Source organism: Periplaneta americana, chromosome 13, assembly GCF_040183065.1.
Source record: "Periplaneta americana isolate PAMFEO1 chromosome 13, P.americana_PAMFEO1_priV1, whole genome shotgun sequence".
Classification (NCBI taxonomy): domain Eukaryota; kingdom Metazoa; phylum Arthropoda; class Insecta; order Blattodea; family Blattidae; genus Periplaneta; species Periplaneta americana.
Genome location: NC_091129.1, coordinates 120,305,756 through 120,332,108, shown reverse-complemented (window position 1 = coordinate 120,332,108; position 26,353 = coordinate 120,305,756). Strand labels below are relative to the sequence as shown.

Sequence of the window (26,353 nt, the reverse complement as noted above, 5' to 3'; positions counted from 1 at the left end):
GACAAAATACATTTTAATATTAGATCATATTAATTTTATTTACCGATACCAACATAACATGCGAGAAGTCCAGGAGGAAAATTTAGGCCTACTGTTTGATAAATTATTATTGAACCATTTAAAAACACTTCCCAACATAAAGATGGGATGTGGTAAATAAGTAAATAAGCAAGACACTGTCGTTGTCAATTATGGCAATTTTAAAATTATGAAGTAAATTGATGAAATTTATTACTGTACAAATTGGAGATAGAAGAAAGAGATTTAGAATTTCTGGTGTGAAAAATTGTGACTTCTCATCCTTTTCGTCATGAAAGTAAACGTTGTTTATGAAAGAATGAACAAGTTACATTGAATCTTCGACCTTGCTACTCACGGGACTGATGTCTAATTTGTATTGCGTTATTTCATGAAGAAATGAAACAGAGATGATATAACTTTACAAATATGTATACAAACAGGGTGATTCACGAGGATTTACCGTCACGGAGCTTATTTCCGAAGACACTCTGAACAAAAATGTCATATAGACATGTCTCTTAATCTCAATATTTTCAGAGTTACACTAATTTGAAGTTGTTTGGTAAAATACCATTATTCTTTAGTTCTAAGAGTGAAAGAATATTACAGATAAAGAATTAACTATTCAGGAGTATCATTTCTTTAATTAGCTGGTATTATGAAGCTAAAAATGTGTTGTAAATTCCATAGTTCCTTCGTACAGAATTTTTTTCGATTTTTAACTGCAAAAATACATCTTTCTTACGCATTTATCATATATTGTTACAAATCACGCCATTCTAGTAAAGTCTTCAAGACTGTACATTAGCATACATAATTAAACTGTAAAGAATCAAATTCCTAAAGTCGTTTGATTTCTAACAATTTTTGTGATAAGTGCGAAAGAATATGCTAATGTAATTTTTAGTTAAAAATTGGAAAACAAAGTCTGAACAAAGCAATTAACAACACATTTCTAGCTTCAGAATGGAAGACAATTAAAGAAATGTTACTTCTGAATAGATCATTCTCTATTTGTAATATTCTTTTACCCTTAAAACTAAAGAAAAACAACTTCAAATTAGTGTAACTCTGAAAATATTGAGATTACGATACATGTTTATATGACTTTTTTGCTCTGAATGTCTTCGGAAATAAGCTCCGTAAGTGACGGTAAATCCTCGTCAATCATCCTGTATATTATATCTGCGAAAAGTTATTTTCCTCGAAAAAATAAACATTGGAAACATTAATTTTCATGTCATTTTCTTCAGACCACTTTGCGATTGCGTCAATATCAGTAGTAATTTTGATTGCACGAAAGGTTTTTAAATCATCAGAGAATAATAAAACCAGAAATTATTATTGTACTGATATCTATGATGATGATGATGATGATGATGATGATGAAGAACAAGTAAATATTAAGCACAGTAACGCCGCGCTGTTTGCATTTATACCACAGTCTAGTATATAAAGTCACGAAGGTTGAGTTGTTGAGGTTGCTAGAAACAATAGACTGTGCCGGTACTATTTCGCATTGTCTGTTATGTGGCGATAGTAGCGAAGTGGTTAGCAACTATCCATGGATGCATATTTACTACGCATTGAGCTTCGTGACTGTATAATATACTAGACTGTGTTTATACTGTATTTCGCCCACACCTGTGGAGTAACGGTTAGCGCGTCTAGCCGCGAAACCAGGTGGCCCGGGTTCGATTCCCGGTCGGGGCAAGTTACCTGGTTGAGGTTTTTTCCGGGGTTTTCCCTCAACCCAATATGAGCAAATGCTGGGTAACTTTCGGTGTTGGACCCCGGACTCATTTCACCGGCATTATCACCTTCACCTCTTTCAGACGCTAAATAACCTGAGATGTTGATAAAGCGTCGTAAAATAACCTACTAAAAAATAAAATACTGTATTTCACCGTGGTCCATATTTGCTTCAAAATAGTTCAAGTAGATTTACAAGTGCTGTGAAATGGCGATACTATAGTTATCATTTACGATGCCAATAAATATTAGGACCTAGATTATGTAGTTATAGCACAGTCTAGTATATACAGTCGCGAAGCTCAATACATAGTAAATATGCAAACATTAGGTAGTTGCTCACCACTAGGATCGCTAATATCGCCTCATTACAGGCAGTGCAAAATAGTACCGTCACAGTCTAGTGTTTCTAGCACCCTCAAAACTCGAGCATCGTGACTGTATATAGTAGACTGTGGTTATAGTATGTAACCAGTTTAACTGAAATCCAACAGTACAACATAAAATTTCCCTTGGTATGCATTAATTACATTTTATCATGCGTGGTAAATTTTCTCAACCGTTAACGGCATTGTTACCTTAAGGAAATCTGGTTTCAAGTGAGCACCTTGGACCAGGTCGGTGTGCACCAAGTTCAAATCAACACCCACTGCTTTGGCCGTCAGAAGGACCGAACGGCAGGGGGCGCTGGTAGGCAGATAGTACAGGTCTCTCGGCATTGCGGCGAATACTGGCAACCAGACAAACAACAGACTGTCGGGCTTGCTGTATTGTATCCTATCTTTACTGCTCTCCAAGGCTTTCTGGATGTCACGTGATATAATGCGTATGTCCGCATGATGCAAGAGCACAAGTCTGGCTTTGGAGTGTCGCGCTAGCGTAGTATACAACTGTTATGTAACAGCTTGGTGGGTTCTGGGTTACTTTTCCGCGCTTCAAACATTAAGGCTCATTTCACCGGCATTATCACCTTCCTTTCATTCAGACGCTAAATAACCTAGACGTTGATACAGCGTCGTAAAATAACCCAATAAAATAAAATAAACATAACAGCAAACATATTTGGTAACCATGGAAACATAACAACGACGCCATTTCCTCATATTCTGTCGTATACTTCAGCGCTCCACGATTGTGTTCTGTTTGCAAATCACGTAAGCATAAGCATGAAAGTTTGGAGTTTGCAAACTTTCATGTTATCATCTTACGGTAATGTTTATGTCAATGCTTATGTGAATCATTGTGAATGATCCCATTTGGTAGCCTGGGCGCAAACTTCTGTGTTTATGTTACGGTTATGTTTAATTTTCATTGTGAATGGGCCTTAAATGTTGGAACTTTTTTTATTATAAGGGCAACTAGTCAAATCGCGTTATATCCCTTGACAGAAATTTGTGACACAATAAGTATACATAATAGTAATATGCGTTACAAGAGCGGTATGTTGAAGTTTTCATGTTCGAGGAAAAGTTTGAAAAAGCGAAACGTAGTTGAGCTTTTTTAATTTCCGGGAATTGAAAGAAAACATACCGCTCGTGTATCGTACATTATTTTGTGCGAAGATCGTTTATTACATACCTGAAAGAGGAATTTCTAATTAGTTGCAATGAAATCTCCATCTTGGTTTCTGTTCAATGAGGGCAAATTTGCAAAACAAAAATATCTATCTTCAACATTGTTGCTTTAAAATGTTTTCTGTGTTTACTATACTCCAGCAGGCCGTGATATACGTCTGTCTTTTTTTTCCCCCAGTCTATAAATGCGAACTTAAAACAAACGGTAAGGTTATGTAATGATTTATTTTTCATTTTAATATTTTAACAATATTATTTTAACAATATTATTGCAATAATAACATCGGCATCTGAAATCTTGTTGATTTTTTCACGGCTTCCTTAATGTTACTTGCATCACGAATGCAGTAACTTTAGTGGAGTTGTAGAGTATACTTAATTTTTGCAAATATTTAAAAACAATAATTAACAGTGTAATTTAGGTGAAATTGCAGTGGTAAGTTTCCAATTTATAATTATTACTATATTGAACGTCTATAAAAATAATATGTTAAAAGCCTAAAGCATTAAAATCAATATGTCACTTAAGGGGTAAGAAGAGGGAAATTGTTATGTGTGTTAGGTTGGGAATACTGAATGTGGAATTTTACATTTTCCGCGGATTGGTTTTGTGCGGAAACCAAGCAAATACGCACGATCTCGCACAAAATGAAATTTTATTGACAAAACACAATTTTGCAGTGTAAGCTTTCACGGCCGGAGTCTATAGATCTCATTTTCCGGGCTGAGAGGCCGTGGTCTATTGGTAGGTTTTATACCAGACGTTTCGTCTGCAACTGCGGCAGACATCTTCAGTGGAGTGGTATCCGAGGTCGCAAGACTCTTCTCGGCGTACCTGAGGCAATCAGGATCAGGATCAGTATATATTTTGAAGCAGTTGTAGAAGCTGTAAAATAGTATAAAGTAAAAAATAACCCCCAGTGTTTCCCTCCAATAGACCCGAATGCTTTTTGATAAGTTGCGCCTCTAAATATTATGTCTCCAGTGGCGGATCCAGAGCTCCCTAAAGCGGGTGTGGACAAACTTTTTTTTCCTACCCTACTGTCGCCACTTGCTAGTCCTGGCCGATCTAGGACGAGTGTAGTTACTTTACAAGGAGTGTACACTCACCCCTACCAAACGATTTATTGACGTACGTGTATAAGGCAGATATTAAAATGTAGGGTTTAATTTTATGAAAGTAGAATAACTCCATAAACTTAAATATAACTGCTGTCATATCGGCTTCGGGGGGGGGGGGGAGGCTAAAGTCCTTCTTAGTAAGGAACTTGTCTCCTTTTAGATTCCATTAATGCCGAGGCATTTTGAAATCAAATCGGTCCCGTTTTCTTATTTTTTAATTCTACGAAGTACAACGAATTTTGACGCTGAAAAATATATCGGTATCAACATTTTTACGGATATAATTATTTCAAAAAATAACTTTTGGATGCCGTTTTTTCGTCTGTGTGCCTCGATTTTTGTAAACTTTGGGCAACTTTTGTTCTTATTCAGTTCTCAAATTGTATCATCATAAATATGGAACTAAAAAATCCGATTTTATACGGCTAGAGGAACCAAAGTGTTTCACAAACACAGCTCTGAGCCATGGTACCTACTTTGGTCCAAGGTTGTACAATAAAATAATTGATAAATAGGCCTACCCAAATTTGGAAAATTTTAGTATCAGAAATTAAAAAAATAGCGTTAGGAATTTAATTTTTAAAGAATATATATTGATTTAATATGTATATGTACTTGTATGACTTAAATTGTTAAAATTGAAATTGTATTTTTAAATTTAATTTATTCCTGTATTTTTTTTCTTGACCCAGTTTGTGTCAAATAATTATGTTTGTTTGTGTTTATCTTTGTGTTTAGATATCTCCCTGAGCACGAGTTTTTACCCCTTCAGGGAAGAACTAAGATTGTATTTTTGTACATGTTATTTTACTAACAATAAACAACAATAAACAACCTATTCCACGAATCAATTCAACCGTGTAAGATGCGCATGAAATAAATGTACGCCTAGAAACAGCTTTTGGCTATAAATTCTGGCGACTTATACATTACATTACAGATGCGATTTATTGACTTACCTCATACTGGAACTGTCGACTGCTGGAAATATAGATCGACAATTTTTGTACGACAGCCGCCAGGTTGGTCAAGTGGCAAGAGCGCTTGGATTGATAACCCTGTGAATTAGGGTTCGATGTCCGGCGTGTTTTTCCTCAATCCATTAAGAGCAAATGCTGTGTAACTTTCGGCGCTGGATCCTGGACTTATTTCGCTGGTATTATCACCTTCATTTCACTCAGACGCTAGATAACCATAGCAGTTGTTAAAGCGCCGTAAAGTAAACCAATTAAACAACTTTCTTTACACGTGCTGCTGGTGTTGAACTGAAATCTTTATTTTTGCGTTTACATTCTACTCACTGTGACAATTTGTTTACATGTATTTACACGACTAGCTTCTGTTTAGGAACACATTTACACATAGTTGATCATAGTTGATGTTGACAAAACATTCAGTTTAATTCTTTCAGGTGAGAACAGATTATTTGCCTATTACTTCTCCCGCTTTCTCGTGTAATAGAAATAAAAGTTAACACTCTAGCCAATCACACTGAACAGCAAAAGTGTAGTGATTAGAACTATTTAACATAGCTTCATCCTTATTATCCTTATCCAGGATATAATCAAGTTCCGTTATGATGACGTTGTTCATCGCAACAATGTGAAATGAAGTTACAGTTAATACCAACTGTAAAAAGTATGGTTGTATATCTTGGCGTTCTGGATGATATTTTTGTAAATGGCAATGCAGAGCCATTTTGGCTTCATTTCTTTTTACTCGTGAATTTGTCCCAAAGTTTTCTGTACTCCACACAACCAGTCTGGTTGATTTCTTCATATCCTGGTATGACTTTCTTTGCGTTCGAGTACCACTTGGCGACGTTCGAGTATTTGCTTACGTCGAAGTCGAAAGTCTGTGAACAAACAAGAGAAGTTCAGTTTCGGCGCAAAGAGGATTACATAGGCCTATAAGCGCTCTTATCCAACAGGATAAAGCCAAATATCTTACTATAATAATGCCGGACAGCTAGAAGTTCAGCGCGAGAACTGCTGCTACCTAGGAGGCAGGGTGTGCTGAAATCCGCGAAGCAAGCTGTAATCTACTATAGCCTAATGTAGATTGTTGCTGGTCTAGTAAATAGTTTTATTAATTAGTGCTGTGTTAAAATGTCAGGGTGTATATGTGCTGTTTATAACTGCTACAATTACAGCATTACCAACTGCTCCAAATCGTACTTTCGTTTTCCGAGGGATCATAAAACGTGAGTCAACAACACTCTTTATTAGGCCTAATGCATTCGTCTCTGTGTTGATAGAAGAATAAAAATTAGCTTTTTTATTTAGGATGAAAGAGTAATGGAACGGAGAAAAATTCTCTCCGGCACCGGGATTTGAACCCGGGTTTTCAGCTCTACGTGCTGATGCTTTATCCACTAAGCCACACCGGAAACCCATCCCGATGTCGGACAGAATAGTCTCAGTTTAAGTTCCAACTCTTGGGTTCCCTCTAGTGGCCGCCCTCTGTACTACGTCATAGATGTCTATGAACGCAGGACTGAAGTCCATACATGTGCTGAGGTGCACTCGTTATGAGTGACTAGTTGGTCGGAATCCGACGGAATAAGCGCCGTCTTAAATCACGAAGTGATTTACACATATCATATATATTTATTTATTTAGGCCTAATAAATGAATATAAGTTAAAATGTATTGGTAATTTTAAGATTCTCTCAAATTAAGTTTTATAGTTGTGCACATGCCTTCACTAATTATTACAAGCATCAGATTATTATCAATTTTATAAAGCGTTATTTTATATTCATTATCAATGTGAGAATTAATTTTGTCTTACTAAAGCAAAGAAAAAATATGTAACAATTCATTACGGAAAGTAATATGAAGTATGCAATATTTCTCATAATATTTAACTTTGATATAAAATAATAATGTCACATGAAAATAAATACTATTCAACATTTCTTAATTGTCTCATATATTATTCCACACTAATACCTCACGTTTTAAACAATAGTCCGATTCTCGCTTTGTTAATATTTTGTATTTGTGGTCGTAATATCACACCTCTCCGCTAGATGTCAGCTCCGCTACATTTCGCACTCACGTCAATGCTGCTAGTATACAGCTGTCCGGCGTTATTATAGTAAGATATTTCATAAAGCAAGAACAATGGTTTTTGGTAAAACTAGTAGAAACACAGAAGCCTGCATGCAAGAATACAGAACATATCTCATAATAAGTGGTAAGAGGAATATTTGTTTGATAAAAAATTTGTTCAGAAAAAATATTGCTTTGAAAAAAAAAAACAATATAGAAGAGATCATTATGATGTACCGAAGTACGTATGATATTACCGTGCAGAAATTCTGCATTACCATATGATTAAGGATGGGTGGAACGGAGAAAATTCTCTCTGGCACCGGGACTCGAACCCGGGTTTTCAGCTCTACGTGATGACGCTTTATCCACTAAGCCACATCGGATTCCAGTTCCGTTGTCGGATTGAATCCTCTCAGTTTAAGTTCCACATCTTAGTTTCCCTTTAGTGGCCAAACCTCATGCACTGTGTCACAGATGTGTGACAGTGGCACAATGTCGTCCAACACATCTGCTGTATGAGAAGTTGCAAGTTAAAGAGATATTTTTTTCAGCCTACCCAGTATTTACACCTTAGCTTCATCGCTGGCAATGAAGTTTAACATTATGAACTTGTTTCATAATATACTAGTACATGATATACGCTTATTTACACTTTGAATTGTTTTATTTTTGTAACAGAAGAAGTTTGTTTTGTATTGAATTGTTTTACCTCAAACTGAGTGAATTAAAAGTTCAGATGGGTTTGGTGACAAAACTCTAGATCGATTATGTAATGTGAAGCAATACAAATCCTTCCATTTTTATAAAAAAAAAATAGCCTATATAAACTATCTTATTAAAACGATGAATCATTAAAAACAACTCACAAACGTTATCGTGTGTAAACAACTGAATTTTGATAACAGCTGACGCAGGGGTCGCTCAAGGAGCGAATTTGTACAGTCACTCTATGTGCATATTACGTAACTCAACAGCAACAGCAATTTAACTTGTGAGGAAATTTAGTTTTTACTTGTTCAATTGGTGCAGTCCGCATTGGATCCAGGTGCTAATAAATATGATTAGACCAAAGATCTTCATGCACTAAAAAGCCTGAAAATATGCATGCAACTGTGCAGTAAAAAAGCTGTTGAAATATGCGCTAAAATTGAAATGTATGGGGTAGAAATACGATGTAAATTAAAATAATTTAAAGTAATAAGTATTAAAAAGATATGTTACACAGAAGACAACTTTCCCAACAGTAGAAAAATATTTGTCTTCCGAAATCTATTTTCTGCTACTTTTTTCTTTCGTTATTTCGGCGGTTAAACTTTATAAGCAGATCGATCATGTAGACTACTGATTCTTCGCTTGATTGAGTAGTAAAACTTGTTGAAATGAAAATTTACATTCCACGAAAATTCATTCTCGCAGGTATTTAAATGTTGCAACATTAACACAAAAATGTAAATTCTACAACTCCAACCGAAAAATCAGAAACTAAACACACTGGAACAATACGAAATATACAGGCACACAAAAACTCACCCGCATCAAATCCTCAACACACAACTCAATTTCAGAACACACTTTTTGACTCCACATTACACTACACAAACACACCTCCACATGAAACGCAATTAGAAGGCGCGAAGAGCACTCAGTTCTGAGGATAGCCCACAGGCTGAAACTAGTCAACAAGGTACCCACTTAATTAACACGTGAAAGCATATATATATATATATATATATATATATATATATAATATTCAGAATTTGTTTATGTGAAGCAATTTGCCAGTGCAAAGTCACTCACTGGAATAGAGAGGACAAAGAACTCCATATGAGATGAGTAGAAATATTCAAACATTTCTCCTAGCAACAATAATAATCATTCAGAAACATTGCTAAAATTGTAGGATTTGACTTTACATGCGTAGAACCAATAATCCTGTAGAAGAAATTTTCGTCAGAATGAACAAAATATGGACACCAGAGAAAACACAATTGGAGATTGATACTTGGAAAGCATTTTTAATTACCAAAGTTAATTTCAAATACAGATTCCTTGAATTCTGCAGTTTCTAGAAGAAGAACAAGAAAGTATTTTCGAAATTAATTCATCAAAGGCATAATCCAATTAGTAGGCTGAAATTTTGTGTGCTATGTTACTAGTAATGTAACTTGTTTTGCGTTTGTAATTTGTTATACAGGGCTTTCATTTCAAAGCTTCCCAGTCTGAATAATTATTAATTTCAATTACTTTCAATTTAAACACAAAACACGTCAGTTAGATATTGAGGGGGAAGTTTAAAACCAGTAGTGTTAATTGCATGTTAAATTTCACCCGCCACTCCCTTTGAAATTTAAAATGACAACTCTGTATTATGATACTTAAATTTGAAAGAGTATTCAGTTGTTCCTACAACTCATTCATTTGTTTTCACATCTTTTGTTTTCTGTCGTCGCCTGGCAACCTGGATTATCGTTATGGTTTATTAGAAATGAAAAGCATAAAACTACAAAGACTATTATTGATTAGAGGTTATTTCAAGTAGTAACATAAAGACAGTAGTATTAAAAAATATTATGTTTATGTATACATATTCTTTAAAAATGGAAAACAGAATAAAGGATAATAAAAGCCGAAGTTTGGATTTATGTTATTTATGTATGGTTTTGATACTACTGGCAGTGCTATGTAGAGGAGTTCTGAAATGGCCTGTGTTACTCTCTAGCCAACAATGGAGCAAATTTTAAACATTTAATTTAATAATCCGTGGCGCCACAGCCCTTGAAGGGCTCAGACCGGCCAACCGGCTGCTGACCTCACGTTCACATGCCGAAGCATAAGTGGACGATCATCCAACCAGAATGGAGGTATCGTATGGTTACCACGATGACACCCCCACCCGTTATAGCTGGCTTTCGAAACCGGATTTCGCTACTTATCATAATTACCCAAGTGCATCACGATGCTGGGTGGACACCGGTCCCATACACTGGCCGAAATTTCATGAGAAAATTTCTTCCCCCATGAGGACTCGAAGCAGCGCGCATTCCGTAACGCGAACATTTAATTTAGTCAATTTAGTTAATTGAATTTATAAAATTATCCAAAAAAACTGTGTTTTCACCCTACAACCGACAATAACAACAATCCAGGTTGCCAGGCGACGATAGAAAACAAAGCACGTCAGAGCAAATGGCTTATACGTATAGACAATTGGATATTTGAAAGAATAGCCTGTCATAATATGGGGGTGCCATTTTAAATTTCGAAGGAGGTGGGATGTGAGGGAGTGTAACCTAAAATGCCAGTAACACTAGATTTAAACTTCTGCCTCAATATTTAAATTGACTTGTAATTTATTTAATTGAAATACAAGTTATTTACGTAGACTAAGTCTGTATGCATGGTAAATCTTAAACCGCTAATGCTTGCATCGTACTCACATTATTTAAAAATTCAAGAATTAAATTTCTGTTCCCGATACAGACTGTTATACGATTAGGAGGGGGAGTTTCCACGAAGCTGCAGTATTAGCAAGGGTCCGTTTTGAGCTTCAGCAGTTCTGGCCACATCACACAAATTCGGATGAATATTAGCTGCAATTGTTTTTACAGCTGGCGCCAGCGTTTTTGGTATGTGTCCTAGATATAAAGGGTGCTATTCATAGACATTTCGCAGCACGCGCTACGAGCTTGCTTAGCTAGTCCCGGCTATCCACTGGTTACTAGTACAAAATTCAAATCATATATCGCTAACACTGGTTTATGAATACGAAAAACACTGATCATCCACCGGAAGCCCGCGCTAAAAAGTCTATGAATACGGGCCATAGTGCCCAGTTTGTGAGCATGTTGCTAGTGCAGGTGAGAATGGTACCACTTCCTATACACGTCCCATCAGCCATTTGCCAAACACAGTTGTCAGAATGACTGTGGCAAATATAAAACACTCACACCTAACGTTCCCATTACTTATTTCACACGCCAAAAACGGTGACGCGGACTGTACGTGGCTTTGGTTTCGGCTTGTCATTGAAGCATCCTGAATTGTATCCCTGATATAGATTGTAATGATGACCACGCTACGGTTAACTCACCTCCGCGCTGGACACGGATGTCACGAGGTCGATGTCAGCTATGGTCAGGGTGTCGCCTGCCGCCCAGGTCTGCCCCTCTAGGAACTTGTCCAGCAGCAGGAACGCTTCCTCCAGCTTGGAGAACTTGGCAGGGTCGGGAGCCTGCCCCATGTACATAATGCCCAGCTGCAACAATCCATCGACTTACTTTGATTAATCGAATCATTGTCTCTCTTACATCCCACTCAAATAAAACATTATGATGGGGTAGATAAAGTTATTTTTTTCTCTCACCATGTTAATAATGTCAAAAGAAGTGCTTATACAATTTTGGCCACTCGACCGCAATTTTTTTCCGACTCTGCGTGTATTAATATGTTAATTAATTACATCTTCATCGTTTTTACTCTTTGAAACGATAGGCTCCTGATGTAAGGAAGAGAAACACGTGCTTTGAGAGATTGGCAGAATTTTGGTAACCCTTAGATGATCAATATTATTGCGCAATAATATTGAGCGTGTGTAAGTTAGATTGAAAAGAGGTGGAATGTTACTGAGTGCAGTGGTAGGCATTTGTATGCCTTTAGCCCTTCTACAGCGATCGCAGCAAACCCATCTTGCTCATTCACCTCGCACGCTAGAATGTTTCAAAACCTCCTTGCTACTGTCTCAGTGGTGGATCGCATATACCACAGTACGAGCTCATTGCTATCCTTAACGAAAATAGAACTATAGTTTATGGCACACAATAGGAATTTAAAACTCAATTTGATGCAGACATAAAAGTATTTTTGTCATGAGCTAACAAAAACTATTTATCATCCTGATGATCTTTTCCAAAACCCATCTTTTCTTGATAACATAGGCTTGTATGTTCTGCTACTTTAATGAGACTCATTTTAATAAATTCTCCTTCCGTATGAGGGTTTTTGCTTTAGTAAGTTCCTAAGTAGCTTCATAGGTCGTCTAGAGAATGTTTTTTCCTAATGAATTCCGTTCCTGTTGTTGTTACTTGTTTATTGCTGGTTGTGTTTGATTTATATCTACCATAAAATTTCCTTTTTAGTTCCCGGTTGTGTTTGATTTATTTCCACCGTATAACTTCGTTTTTAGTTCTATCATTTGTTCAACACGATCACGATCACACCTGCCAAGGGTAAAGTTTATAAATATGTAATATTTCTATTATAATGATAGGGTATTTTATGTCCAAAATTTGTATATATAAATGTGTTAATATATAAACCTATGTTCATTTATAGTTAAAAATAAAGTAACAGCATGTTTCAGAGAAAGAGAATTAAATTGTAATTAATTGAACCTTACTTACTTACAAATGGCTTTTAAGGAACCCGAAGGTTCATTGCCGCCCTCACATAAGCCCGCCATCGGTCCCTATCCTGTGCAAGATTAATCCAGTCTCTATCATCATATCCCACCTCCCTCAAATCCATTTTTATATTATCCTCCCATCTACGTCTCGGCCTACCTAAAGGTCTTTTTCCCTCCGGTCTCCCAACTAACACTCTATATGCATTTCTGGATTCGCCCATACGTGCTACATGCCCTGCCCATCTCAAACGTCTGGATTTAATGTTCCTAATTATGTCAGGTGAAGAATACAATGCGTGCAGTTCTGTGTTGTGTAACTTTCTCCATTCTCCTGTAACTTCATCCCGCTTAGCCCCAAATATTTTCCTAAGCACCTTATTCTCAAACACCCTTAACCTATGTTCCTCTCTCAGAGTGAGAGTCCAAGTTTCACAACCATACAGAAGAACCGGTAATATAACTGTTTTATAAATTCTAAAATTAATTGAACCTTAAAATATTATTTGCACGGTTCATATAATATTCATAATGCCGCTGCAAATTTCTTATTTTAGCAAGCTATTAGCATAGCAAGCATCTAATATGCTCTACTTCCTCACAAAAAATGTATTGTTATTCCATTCCTTATGGAAATAATATTCCCTTAACTTCTTCGGAATTATAGGGAATCTACGAATCCCCTGCCATCTTTCTTATTTTTTTTAACAAAGGATGGAAACTCTGCCTGTGTACTGATTTCAAATTAAATAACAGATAGACATATGACAATGACTTACGTAATAATCCACAAATCTCTGGTACAGTGTCCCGATGTCGAAGTAGAGCCTCTGGTTTACCAGGGCGCGTTTCTTCGGATCCTTGGGATATAGAGAGTCGTCCTTGGCGTACTGGTCCACCAGGTATGAACATATGGCGCGGCTGGAATGTACAAAAACAATGAACCATAATGTGTTAGGTTAGGTTAGGTCACGGTGGCTACGGGCGGGTTAGGACGACCCTTTGCACGTCAGCCATACTGAAGCCTATTTTGCACTCCGAATTTATGGGATAAATGATGAGGGTGTACCAGCCCACCGGCCGCATATGACCCCTCACCCGCTCACCCAATGGGGGCCTCCTACCCCCCCCCGCGCTCTAAATTCATACCACCAAAGTGACCAAAAAGCACAGGATCGATATACATTAGTATGTATGTTGTTCCTTTATTGTGGTATGAATAGATTTTTGTTTGAAGTTCGTTTTCTTGATTATTTACAAGCCATTTATAAACGTAATCTTTCTCTTTACCCCTAAGTGAGACGAATTTCAATTTACTTTATATTTCGCGTAAGGAAGTAAAGGATGTATAATTCAGTTCCTCACGAAGTTTAGAGATTTAGTGATTTCCTGTTTTGCATTGCGTAGTATCAGTTCCTAACAAAGCTTTAAATACTAACCTCTCAGACAGTATGAAGCCGTTGTCATTCAGAACTGGGATGCAGTGCTGGGGGTTCATCTGTGAATAGAAAACGAACGACTGTTAGCGAGCATTCGGTGATATGATTATCATTTGTGGAAAAGTATGCTTTGTAAAAAATTCGTCAGATATGTGGATGACTTGTATATACTATGCCCCCATTAACAACCTGCAGAATGTTATCTTATTACCAGACATCGGATTCTAGGGCAAATGCCTATTTTGTTTCTTTAGGAGAAAAGTAAAAATAATTATTAATATTTGTGTTTCATGGAAATTGAAAGGTATTCAAAGAGTTTTATAGTGCCCTAAAATGCCCTAAAACGGTTATTAGAGCCTAATTTGTTAATATTCGCCTAAAAATGCCTAACTCACTGTAAAGTTTCGCATTTTACTCTTACTTTTTATAATTTATACTTGCATTCACTGCGAAATTTAAGACATTTAAAAAGTGGAAAATTTGCTTCACACCGGCCATGAAACCATTGATAAAGGAAACAAAATGTTTTGAATCTCACGACACTCGCAATAGATTTCACCGAATTTAACATGTTTGGAGGCATAAATTCCGACAAAGAACCAACCTTAGTTTTGAAGCAGGCAACAATCACAACATGTGATATACTATACTATAAAAATGACTGTTTTTGGTCTGAAACAGATTAGCTGTACTGCCCTTCAGAGTGTCATAAAATCACAATTTCTGGTGGTGTACTGTGCAGATAATTATAATAAAGTCTGAGCATGGAACTGAATTTCAATAACTTAAAATGAGTAATCTTGATATCAATAATCATTATTTCATTAGTTTCAATATATTAAATTTGTGCAGCTCTGTTTATAAATGTAATATAGTATTCTTTTTTAATGTTTAAACATACTTTTTTGTGCGTATTTTAGTGTATAACTAAAAATTTCAGTGAAAGAAATAAGTATGATACCTTGATGTGCCTAAAATGCCTATTTTCATTAAAATAGAGCCTAATTTTACAAATTTTGAGCTTATTTTAGGCGCCTAAAACTGCAGTTTTTAGTGCCTAAAAATCCGATGTCTACTTATTACATTTGATTTTTGCACAATATTTCGTCAAGATCCAAATTTCATTCAAATCAATCACTTTTCTTCTTCCTCCTCTTCTGTGTCTTTCTTCGTTCTTCCTTAAACTTTTCTTAATTTTTATTCTTGTTCTAATATTACTTCTTTTGATTCCATTTGTTTTCTGGTGGTCAGCCTGGGTTGGATCAGCTCTTGGCACGCGTGCTATCGTCTTTCACGTGCTGATAGATCTCTGAGAATATATAAGTGCGGCACAAAACAGATGAACTTAATTTAATCCGCGCCAATCATCTTCTAATAATAATATTTCGTGCCTAGCATACACTAGCAAGCTGAGTAAGATAATCTCCAATGGCTAGTGCATGTTTGTCTTCTTTCGAAACAAGTTAAGTAAAAGTTACTGGCTCTTTATGTTGAAAAAGGTGTTCATATACGAGTCCTACATACTGACAGAAGCTATTATAGAAGAACGAAGGAGATTTGAGCAATAATTTCCTGGTCTTGATGTTCAAAGTGGTTCAACTGTTCATCATTTAATAGACAAATTTTGGATATCTGAAAGTGTCATAGACAAAACACAAACTGTACGCGTCGAGTGCTTCCCGAGGGAATTCTAGGCAGCATTGAATTTCGACTAGAAAACTCTTATAAAAATCGCTTAGATGGCTTCTTCAACAAACAGGAATTGCCTACGGTTCGGTTCAGAATTTGTTTTTGTTGTCATTTGCCTCGACTCACGAGCGAACTCATAGATGCCACTAGTGCCGAGAAACGTAGATCACTTAGTTCTTCCGAGAGCATCTAGAGTGCACCACAGGCTAGGAGTCTACACTACATTCGTAATGTATGATGATGGAGAATAGACATAAGCGGGTTGACTGATTAATATATTGATTCATACGATGAGTTTGAGGAAAGAAACATTCATTTCTAATACGCGGATCTCTCAAGGTAGTTAATGGCTCTTAGCTAGGGTAAGGGGTTCTACGAATATTTCGACTGCCTGTGAGGGTTCAATCCCCGATTCTTCTTTTTGTACTCTTTAATGCCGGACTCCGAAAGCAGGTAATGTTCTAGTTAATATTACTTTAAAACGTTAATATATAATCGATGAAAAATCGTATGAACCAGAATGTTCCACAACAGTAGCTCGGTAATCATTCACGGTTCGAATCTCTGATACTCGTGACAGCAAAAGTGAATGATACCAACAGAATTGAGTATAAGATATTCCAGCAAGCAGTAAACGTTGACATGGTTCACCTCCATGTCGTAGACCATTTGGTATGTCATAGTCTGAGTCCAACGTTTTTCATGGTCTCCCCAGCTTGTGACGTTCTCATGGTAGTGTCGCTAGAAGTGACATACTCAAAATATCTTTAAATAAATGAATAAATTATGTTAACAATATTTTCTTGAAGTCCGTCATAAACTTATATAATAATATGATATTTTTATTTCAATCTACTTGATGAACGTTTTCGGTTTTGTAAACCATCTTAAGATCACTGTTACCTCTATTGAACTGTTATACTGATGTGCAATGGGTTACATTAACCATATTGTATTAAAATATAAAATATAAAATGTGAGATAAAACGTTAATGAATGTACATATTTAAAATGGTAACATATTAAATCAAATTAGTCTAAAATAAAAGTTTTGCAGCGTATACAGTCCTATCAGATATGAAACAATTATTTTCTTATGACCTTTTACATAATAACTATCATGAGACTGCATTTACAAATAATTATTGCATAATTTTATTATGAATCGTTGAAATTCGTTGGAATAGATATGCAGCATCATGCTTGGATTTACGCAGCGCCCAGGAGCAGGTCTTGTGGTCTGAAACTACGCGAAAATTGTATTGTATTAACGTTATAAAAACATTTTTACAAAACAATTTTGATTACGTTATCTAATTATGTCAAAAAAGGGAGGGGGTTGTGTTTGACTGAAAATCTTTATGGCATACCATAAGTAAAGATTTTCAGTAGCACGTATGGGCGAATCCAGAAATGCATATAGAGTGTTAGTTGGGAGACCGGAGGGAAAAAGATCTTTGGAGAGGCCGAGACGTAGATGGGAAGATAATATTAAAATGGATTTGAGGGAGGTGGGATACGATGATAGAGACTGGATTGATCTTGCTCAGGATAGGGACCGATGGCGGGCTTATATGAGGGCGGCAATGAACCTCCGGGTTCCTTAAAAGCCAGTATGTAAGTATGTATGAAATAATATTAATAATATAATAATAATTTTTTATTTTTATTTATTTATTTATATTTGTGTGTCGAACAGCAGCCAGAAGCCAATATAATAATAATAATAATAATAATAATAATAATAATAATAATAATAATAATAATATACTTATGACAAATAGCTCAAAATAAAATTATGACAATTATAAAGTTATGAAGTAGGCTTATATTGAAAAACAATTTTTCTGTACAAGTTGACAGTTTCAATACATCTGGAGACAGGAGAAAGAGATTTAGAATTTAATGGTGTGAAAATTGTGACTTCTCATCCTTTTCTTAACAACACGAAAGTTAACGTTGTTTATGAAAGAATAACAAGTTACATTCAATCTTCGATCTTGCTACACAAGGGACTGATGTCTGATTTGGGGTGCGTCATTTCATGATGAAATTAAATTGAGAGATAAGATATAACTTTTACAATAATATACACATATTATATCTGGGAAAATAATAATAATAATAATAATAATAATAATAATAATAATAATAATAATAATAATAAATTTCCATGCCATTCTCTTCAGACCACTTTGCGATTGTATCAATATCAGTAGTATTTTTGATTGCACGAAAGGTTTTTAAATCATCAGTGAATAATAGTTAGAAATTATTGTTCTGATATCATCTATGATGATGATGATGATGATGATGATGATGATGAAGAATAGGTAAATATTAAGCACAATACCGCGCCGTTTGCATTTATATTGTATTTCACCGTGAATTTCTGTCAAAATAGTTCAAGTAAGTCTACAAGTGCTGTGAAATGGCGATACTATAGCTATTACTTACGATATCAATAAATAATAGGCCCTAGATTATGTAGTTATAGGATGTAACTAGTTTAACTGAAATCCAACAGTACAGCATAACATTTTCCTTGTTATCGTTATATATTAAATTTTGTCATGTGTGGTAAATTTTCTCGACGGCACTATTACCTTCAGAAAATCTGGTTGCAAGTGAGCACCTTGGAACAGGTCGGTGTGAACCACGTTCAAGTCAACACCCACTGCTTTGGCCGTCAGAAGGACCGAACGGCAGGGGGCGCTGGCCGGCAGATAGTACAGGTCTCTCGGCATTACGGCGAATACTGGCAACCAAACAACAGACTGTCGGGCTTGCTGTAGTGTAGCCTATCTTTATAGGTTTCCAAGGCTATCTGGAAGTCAAGCGACATGCTCATTATCTGATGTAATGCGTATCTCCGTGTGGTGCAAGAATACAAGTTTGACTATGAAGTGTCATGATAGTACACAAACTGTTGTGCAACAGCTCGGTGGAGTTCTGAGTTAGTTTTCCGCGCCTCAAACATTAATGTCTGAACTTTTCTTTATTAGAAGATCACGTAATCAAATCGCGTTATACAGAGTTGGCCAGATAAAACCGGCCCGTGTTATGACATTGATAGGTACTAATGATTTGAAACAAACTTCAAATGGAATGAAAATAAAATGCATTTACCTTCATAATAAATGTTGGAAGTGCCCTCCATCTGCATCTAGACACTTCTGTGCACGTTTTAACAGGTTCATGTAAACACGTAATCTTGAATGCTGCTTTCGCTGGTACTGAACGAAGCGGATATTTGTCTCTGAATAATTGTTGTGTTTCCTTGATAGAGCTGGTCTGTACGTACGCCTCCACAATGAATATTAGCTCTGGTATTGAATAAGTCATGCTTATTTAAAGAACAACTCTTTACATGTGTTTAGAACGCCTGACTTTTAAAAAAGCAACCAGAAGAGGTTATAAGCAACAATGGCGCAACAACAATGACACAAAACACGCGGAAGATACAGTATAGCCAACATAATTACATTTTCAAGAAAAAAGAAATAAAAGAAATAAATATCCTACATAATTTATTTTCCAAATCATATGACATGAGATGGGGCCGGTTTTATCTGCCCAACCCTGTAGTAAAGGCTGGTAATATTGTGATACAATAGTACATTATGAAACGAGCCTATAATGGTAGTAATTAAGACAAGAGTATGTTTGTTTATGAAACGAGCAAGCTAGTTTCATAATTTTCATACGAGCGTCTTAATTATCATTATAGGCAAGTTTCATACGACTTTTTATGCTCGACCATATTTATAACTTGAAATTATTCAGAAGTATTCGTGTTATGGTTATCTAAGTGAAGAGCGGAACTGACCTTCTAAATTGTGAGATGTGCGCAGACGCGAATGTATTGATTTTTTCCGAGGAACGAATGTCATTGACCTTGATATAATCTAGAGAATAACATGAACATTAATCTTGATATAACCTGGAAATTGATTTAGAATTGAAAAACGAGAAGACAAATTTAATTTATTTGAATATTATTTACAATTAACGCTAATTATTATAGTAACAGAACATAATCTTGTGCGACAGTATTAGATTTTCAGCCTCCGTGACGTTTCGCTAATTGTCTTTCGATTGTATATCCGAGAATAATCGATACTTGCGGTTTTATAATGGTACAATGGTGATTTCTCATTGGCTGAACAACTGAACTATAATGATTAGGTGTACTTTAATGAGGTGCGTTAAAGGGCTACTACCAGGTGCATAATTAGGCCTACTACATTTCGGCATGGTCGAGCATAAATAATATTATGATAGTTCTTCCTGAGAATTTTTTGCAGTTTTACTGAGCGAGAGGAAGACTGTTTTTTTTTGCGTCAACGTATTAAGGGAACGTTTCTGCATAAAACCGGTCCTTTATCTCGCGCAGTAAAATTGTGTAACATTTCAAAAAGTACTACCATAATATTATTAGTATTACAATATTACCAACGTTTACCCTATACCTTGACAGAAATTTGACACAGGAAATATAAAATGAAATTTGATGGACAAAACACAGTTTGTTGCAACTTCTGACTATTATTGGAATGCTTTCTCAGTGGGACAATATACGTTTTGAAACGGTTGTAGAAGCTGTAAAAGAGTATAAAATAAAAAATAACACCGAATGTTAATAAACCATGGTTTATATAACGACGCTCGGAACTGCAGAGGTTATATCAGCGTCGCCGATGTGCCGGAATTTTGTCCCGCAGGAGTTCTTTTACATGCCAGTAAATCTACTTAGCCTACATAACACACACTTAAATGCCATCGCCCTGGGCCGGGATTGAACCCGAAATCTCGAGCATAGAAGGCCAGCGATATACCAACTATGCTACCGAGGCCGACCCCCCAATGTTTAACCCCCAATTGACAGAATGCTTTTTGATAAGTTGCTTCTCTAAATATCATGTCTTCAGTGGCGGATCCAGAACTCCCTAAAGGGTGGACTAACTTTTTTTTTCCTACTGCTGTCGCCACTTGCTAGTCCTGAGCGATGCTAAGACGAGTCCATTAGTTACTGTACAAGGCGTGTAGGCCTACGCTCATCCCTGCCAACGATTTAGTGACGTGTAAGGCAGATATTGAAATGTAGGTTTTAATGAAATAAAAGTAAAACAATTCTATAAACTTAAATATAACTGCTGTCGTACCGGCTCAAGGAGGTTCTAAAGCTCCTCTTAGCCCATCCCTGGGTTCGTCTATGTATGTATCTGTGTGTTTCCCAGAAACATATTTGTGAAGGAACTTATCTCATTTTAGATTGCATGAATACCGAGGCATTTTCAAACCCAATAGGTTCCGTTTTGTTATTTTTTTTTAATTCTACGAAGTAGGCCTAAAACTAATTTTGATTCTGAAAAATATGTCGGTATCAAAAATTTTTACGGATGTAGTCTACAGTCCCCATTATTAAAAAATGACTTTTGGAATGCCGTTTTTTTCATCTATTTGCCGCGATGTTTGTAAACTTTGGGCAAATTTTGTTCTTATTCAGTACCTATTCCACGAATCAATTCAGCCGTGGAAGATGTGCATGAAATAAATGTATGCCTAGAAACAGCTTTTGGCTATAAACTCTGGCGACTTATACATTACATTACAATTGCAATTTATTGGCTTACCTTATATTGCAACTGTCGACTACTGGAAATATAAAATCGACAATTTTTGTACGGTAGCCGCCAGGTCGGTCAAGTGAATAGAGCCCTGGACTGATAACCCTGTGGACCCGGGTTCGATATCGGACGTACCCTTGATTTATGACATTTCGGGCAAGCCCGTGGTCCAGTTAACACAGAGGTTTTCTCACCGCCATTGTTATATATAAAAAAGAAACTTTTGTATGATTTCTTATAGGCTAATTCGCTGTTCTAAACTGTATTGTATTGCCACGAACGAAACTAAACAGCACTGAATGGAAGTCAGCTGTATATTAATGTTCTAAATTTGACGTCTCTTTAGACTATATTCCGCAACACAAAACAGTCCACGCTTGATCCAAGTGAAATGTAGACATATTTCCTCGGCAGGCGCTTTTGTTCTGCGTGGGTACAACTACAGAGTTCAATTTTTTATTTCCTGTTTGTACGACCTGTTGTCATGTTGTGGCTGTTTCAGAGTATTTAATTATTTGGGCAGAGAAAATGATGATGATGATGATGATGATAAAAAAATAATAATAAATCTCCTCGTGCATTGGAGAAGCAATTTTTATGTTTGTCATAGAAACAATACCAAAAATTTGTAATTAGGCTCACATTTTTATATCAAAATTTCACTTTGGTTTCATTATCCGGCCAGAAGATTTAAGCATCAACTAGATTCTTTTTTTTATTTCGCTATATCAAGTACAGTAGAACCTCTATTATCCGTGGTAATGAACGGGGTGGGCAGAACGGTTAATCGAAAAAAATCGGATAATCCGTACCGTAAAACATTTTCGTAAATTTAGTGAATAAAGCTTACACTTTCGTAATTTTCTCTATGACGTTATATTCTACTTGCTAGGTAGTGTACCAGAAGTTCACTGACTTATGTCTGGTGGTTAACGACGGGTTTTTAGGGGACAAGAAAACGCTTTATAATGACTTCTGTGGGAAGATAGGAATAGTGGAGATCTGAAGTTGTAAATTTACATACTTTATACACTTTAACGACGGAGACCGTAACAGGCCACTAGGTCTAATACCTGCAAGGACGATGATAATGATACACTTTAGCCACGATTTTTTATTAAATTGCACACGGTTGTGACGCTAGACTTGCATTCTGAGATGAGCAACAGTTTCTCGTCCTCTAAACCACTCAGCTATTTGTACTTTTTTATACTTAGCACAAAAGATTTCTTTTGATACCTGTGGAAGACATTCAATATAGAAGTTATACAGTACAACAACAGTAGACTGTACTGTGTAAGTATTAAAGTCTATAAAAAAGTTCTAATATAATGTATAGTACTTCATATATTTCTGTAGCAAAAAAAAAAAATCCGAGAGAAAGACGTTCGGATAATCCGCCAATCGGTTAATAGAGTGACAGATAATCGGGGTTCTACTGTAGTTTCAACTCTGATTGAGGTTTTGAGTGGTATGTACCTCTATTATCAGCCAGTACATCTCACTTGGCGATATGTGTCAGAGAAAGAACATTGTGTAGGTACATCTGAAGCCTGATTAGTGTAATAGTGTCAGCGATGTACCGGTATGCAATGGAGGGGGAAGCGAACTGGCCATACTAATAATACTAATAATAATACTTTATTGCCAGAACAAAGATACATATTGCTTTTTTATATAAAAACAATCTGGCTCTCCCAGGAAGAGTAAGTTACATGCTCGTGGTCAGGGGGCATTCCGCATAATGTTAAGACATTTTATTAAATAATAGAGTAAAAAGTAAACAAAAGAAAAAAGAAGAAAAAACACAGATATCACAAAAATTGAACTTTAAATTTTCTCTCTAAACAGCATTTTTAAATTGATTTTTTGAAATAAGGAGCATTAGCAAATTGTATGTTTGGGAATTTATCTCTTATCATGTTATAAAGCCTTGGACCGAAGTTGCTACTGTGATTATAAGCTACAGTTGTGGTACATTCAGGTTCTGTCAAGCACATGTCTGATCTTTTGGTTTTATACGTATGTGAATATAAATTAAATATATTTCGGTTTTTATGTACGAAATTCAATAAGACATTGTTATAAATTTGATGGAAGTTAAATACTTTAAATTCTGAATAGGCCTGCAACAGTTCTGAAGGATAATTAAGAGGTTTATTAAGGTATATTTTTATTATTCTTCTCTGTAGCAGAGTTATTGGCGTGAAGGAGGTACTATAAGCACTACCCCATTCTATAATACCATTTTATAATATAACTTGTACTAATGCGGGGTAAATCAATCGTACAGTATGGGACAGTCAAGTAATTTCGTAGGCTAAAACAAAAGTGAATATTTTTTCTTAATATTCCATTATCTCCTGGCTTTGTTGCCTCATGTATGATTTCTTATTGGTATCATTTGAAAGGTTCAAGCCTGTCTTTGGACACTTTACCAACAACAACAGGTAGTTTTAGAATACTTACTTTTGAAACAGTAATTTTGAGTCGGCGACTGTTACTGCAAAAGAACAAGTAACTAAGAAACGAAAATGATTGCAAGGGATTAGTAAGATGTTTATTTAAAAAACGCAATGTCATATTAACGCATTGCTTTTCGAGCGTGCACCTAGGTACATAGTCCGCAGCAGCGATACGATTACTCCCAATTACGACACTGGGCATTGCGTTGGCAATGGTTGAAGTTCATGACCGGGCAGTTTTTAATCCCACTGCCATGGATTCAGCACACTTCTCCTCTTATAACTCTCTCCTTCCACCTTCTCTGTTGCTGTGTTTTACGGGCTTTATTTCATACGACGTCATCTTTGCCGACCACAGGTCTCAGGTTATTGCATTACAGAAAAATGATTTCTGTTAATTTCGTAATCACCGCATCACACACTTCACTTTTTGAGGTGACTTTCAGTTGAGAACAAACACGGTTTGTTAACTACGTAAAGATTAATTTCTGGTTCTAAAGAATTTATCTGTTATGGTAACAATGGTTATTAGAGGAGAAAACATCGCTCCTGCGCCGTGGATCTAACCCGGATCCTTGGTTCTACGTACCAAGTGTTCTAACCACTGAGCTACGCCGAAGTTCAATCCACAGCACTGGATTGAATTCCCCTCCTCTAGTGTTTTTCCCTTTATGGCCCAACTCCATATTCGGCGTATATATTGATATATATACTAATAATAAATCTGTAGCCGAAATTTTTCTCGTAATTTTCGATTTTCCAAAAATAATTGGTCCTATCATATATAATTAACCACCCTGAAACCGAAAATCGCATTTTTGAAATTTTTGTTTGTATGTCTGTCTGTATGTTTGTTACCTTTTCACGCGATAATGGCTGAACCGATTTATATGAAAATTGGAATATAAATTAAGTTCGTCGTAACTTAGATTTTAGGCTATATAGCATTCAAAATGATTTATTTAAAAGGGGGTTATAAGGGGGACTGAATTAAATAAATCGAAATATCTAGCTTATTATTGATTTTTGTGAAAAATATTACATAACAAACGTTTCTTTACAAATGATTTCCAATAAGTTTTATTCTTTACAAAATTTTGATAGGACTGATATTTAATGAGATAAATGAGTTTTAAAATTAAAATAACGCCATCTAGACGGTGCAATGAATTAAGAACAAATGACTTCGTCTATAAGGGGCCTTGGACAACAACAATCGAAACAGGGGCCTTGGACATCAACAAACGAAAGCTATTAAACATAGCCTACAGAGAATGTTTCTGTGTTTGTATGAAGTAATATCAGAAGCTAAATTAACCGATTTGTATAATTAATAATTATTTCACCATTGGAAAGTGTAGTTTCTCTAGATGGACATAATGCTATAATGTTATTACAGTAACGTCTGATTAAATCGAGGACAGGTAAGATTAAAATAGCTTCTTATGCACAGAAAATTTGATAGGCTATTTAGTACATTCGTTTTCTGTATTTATTAAAATAATATTTATGTACACTCATTTTAATCTCAGAGAATTAACGAGCAACGAGAGTGTATTGATTTAGTATGCAGTAATAGTACTTTAGCTTAGCAATCCATTATTTTATAATTCAAATTTTAACTATGCTCAATTGAATCGTGTTAAAATACATAAAATATATATGCAATAAATGCAATGCAAAAAAAATTGGGTAATGAGCGAAGGAGATTATCTTGCGCTGTTGTAAAAGTTGTTCCCTGGATCAAACGTCCTATTTTAATTATGTAATTACTTTATATTTATCTCTAACAGGTGCAGCGGAGCGCACGGGTACGGCTAGTAGGCTAATATATTGTCAACTGCCAATATACAGGACCACATCCAATTGAGTGATTTTAATGGCCGGGATTCAACAGTATTTGGACTGTTGGGCGAGGAGGGCGATTCGATCCGTAGTTTAGTGGTTAGAGCACTTTATACATAGAAAAAGGACCGCGGTTTGATCACCGGCGCCGGAGCTAATTTTTCTCCTCTAATAACTATTGTTTAAGTTTGTCTCACGAGTCGGGATGATTGTTGCGTAACCCTTAAGGATGACGTGCAGCTATGACATAACTGGGGGGTTGGGGTAATTACTCAGAATTACTACTAAGCATTTCTGTTTGTCTCTGTTGCCATTACCAGGCTTTTTTTTTAATGAGAACCGTCTGTAGTTTAGGGATG

General features: G+C 35.9%; 1 protein-coding gene across 1 annotated transcript in view; it reads right to left on the bottom strand.

Moving 5' to 3' along the window:
* LOC138711654 (uncharacterized) overlaps positions 1-26,353 on the bottom strand; it is an 83,277-nt gene that overhangs the window by 12,999 nt on the left and 43,925 nt on the right. The window contains exons 7-12 of the mRNA XM_069842786.1: positions 18,661-18,855; positions 14,366-14,424; positions 13,706-13,847; positions 11,619-11,783; positions 6,178-6,324; positions 2,352-2,663 (exon numbers count right to left, since the gene is read on the bottom strand). Of these exons, the coding sequence (XP_069698887.1) occupies positions 2,352-2,663; positions 6,178-6,324; positions 11,619-11,783; positions 13,706-13,847; positions 14,366-14,424; positions 18,661-18,855 (1,020 nt within the window). The remainder of the gene's footprint in view (positions 1-2,351; positions 2,664-6,177; positions 6,325-11,618; positions 11,784-13,705; positions 13,848-14,365; positions 14,425-18,660; positions 18,856-26,353) is intronic.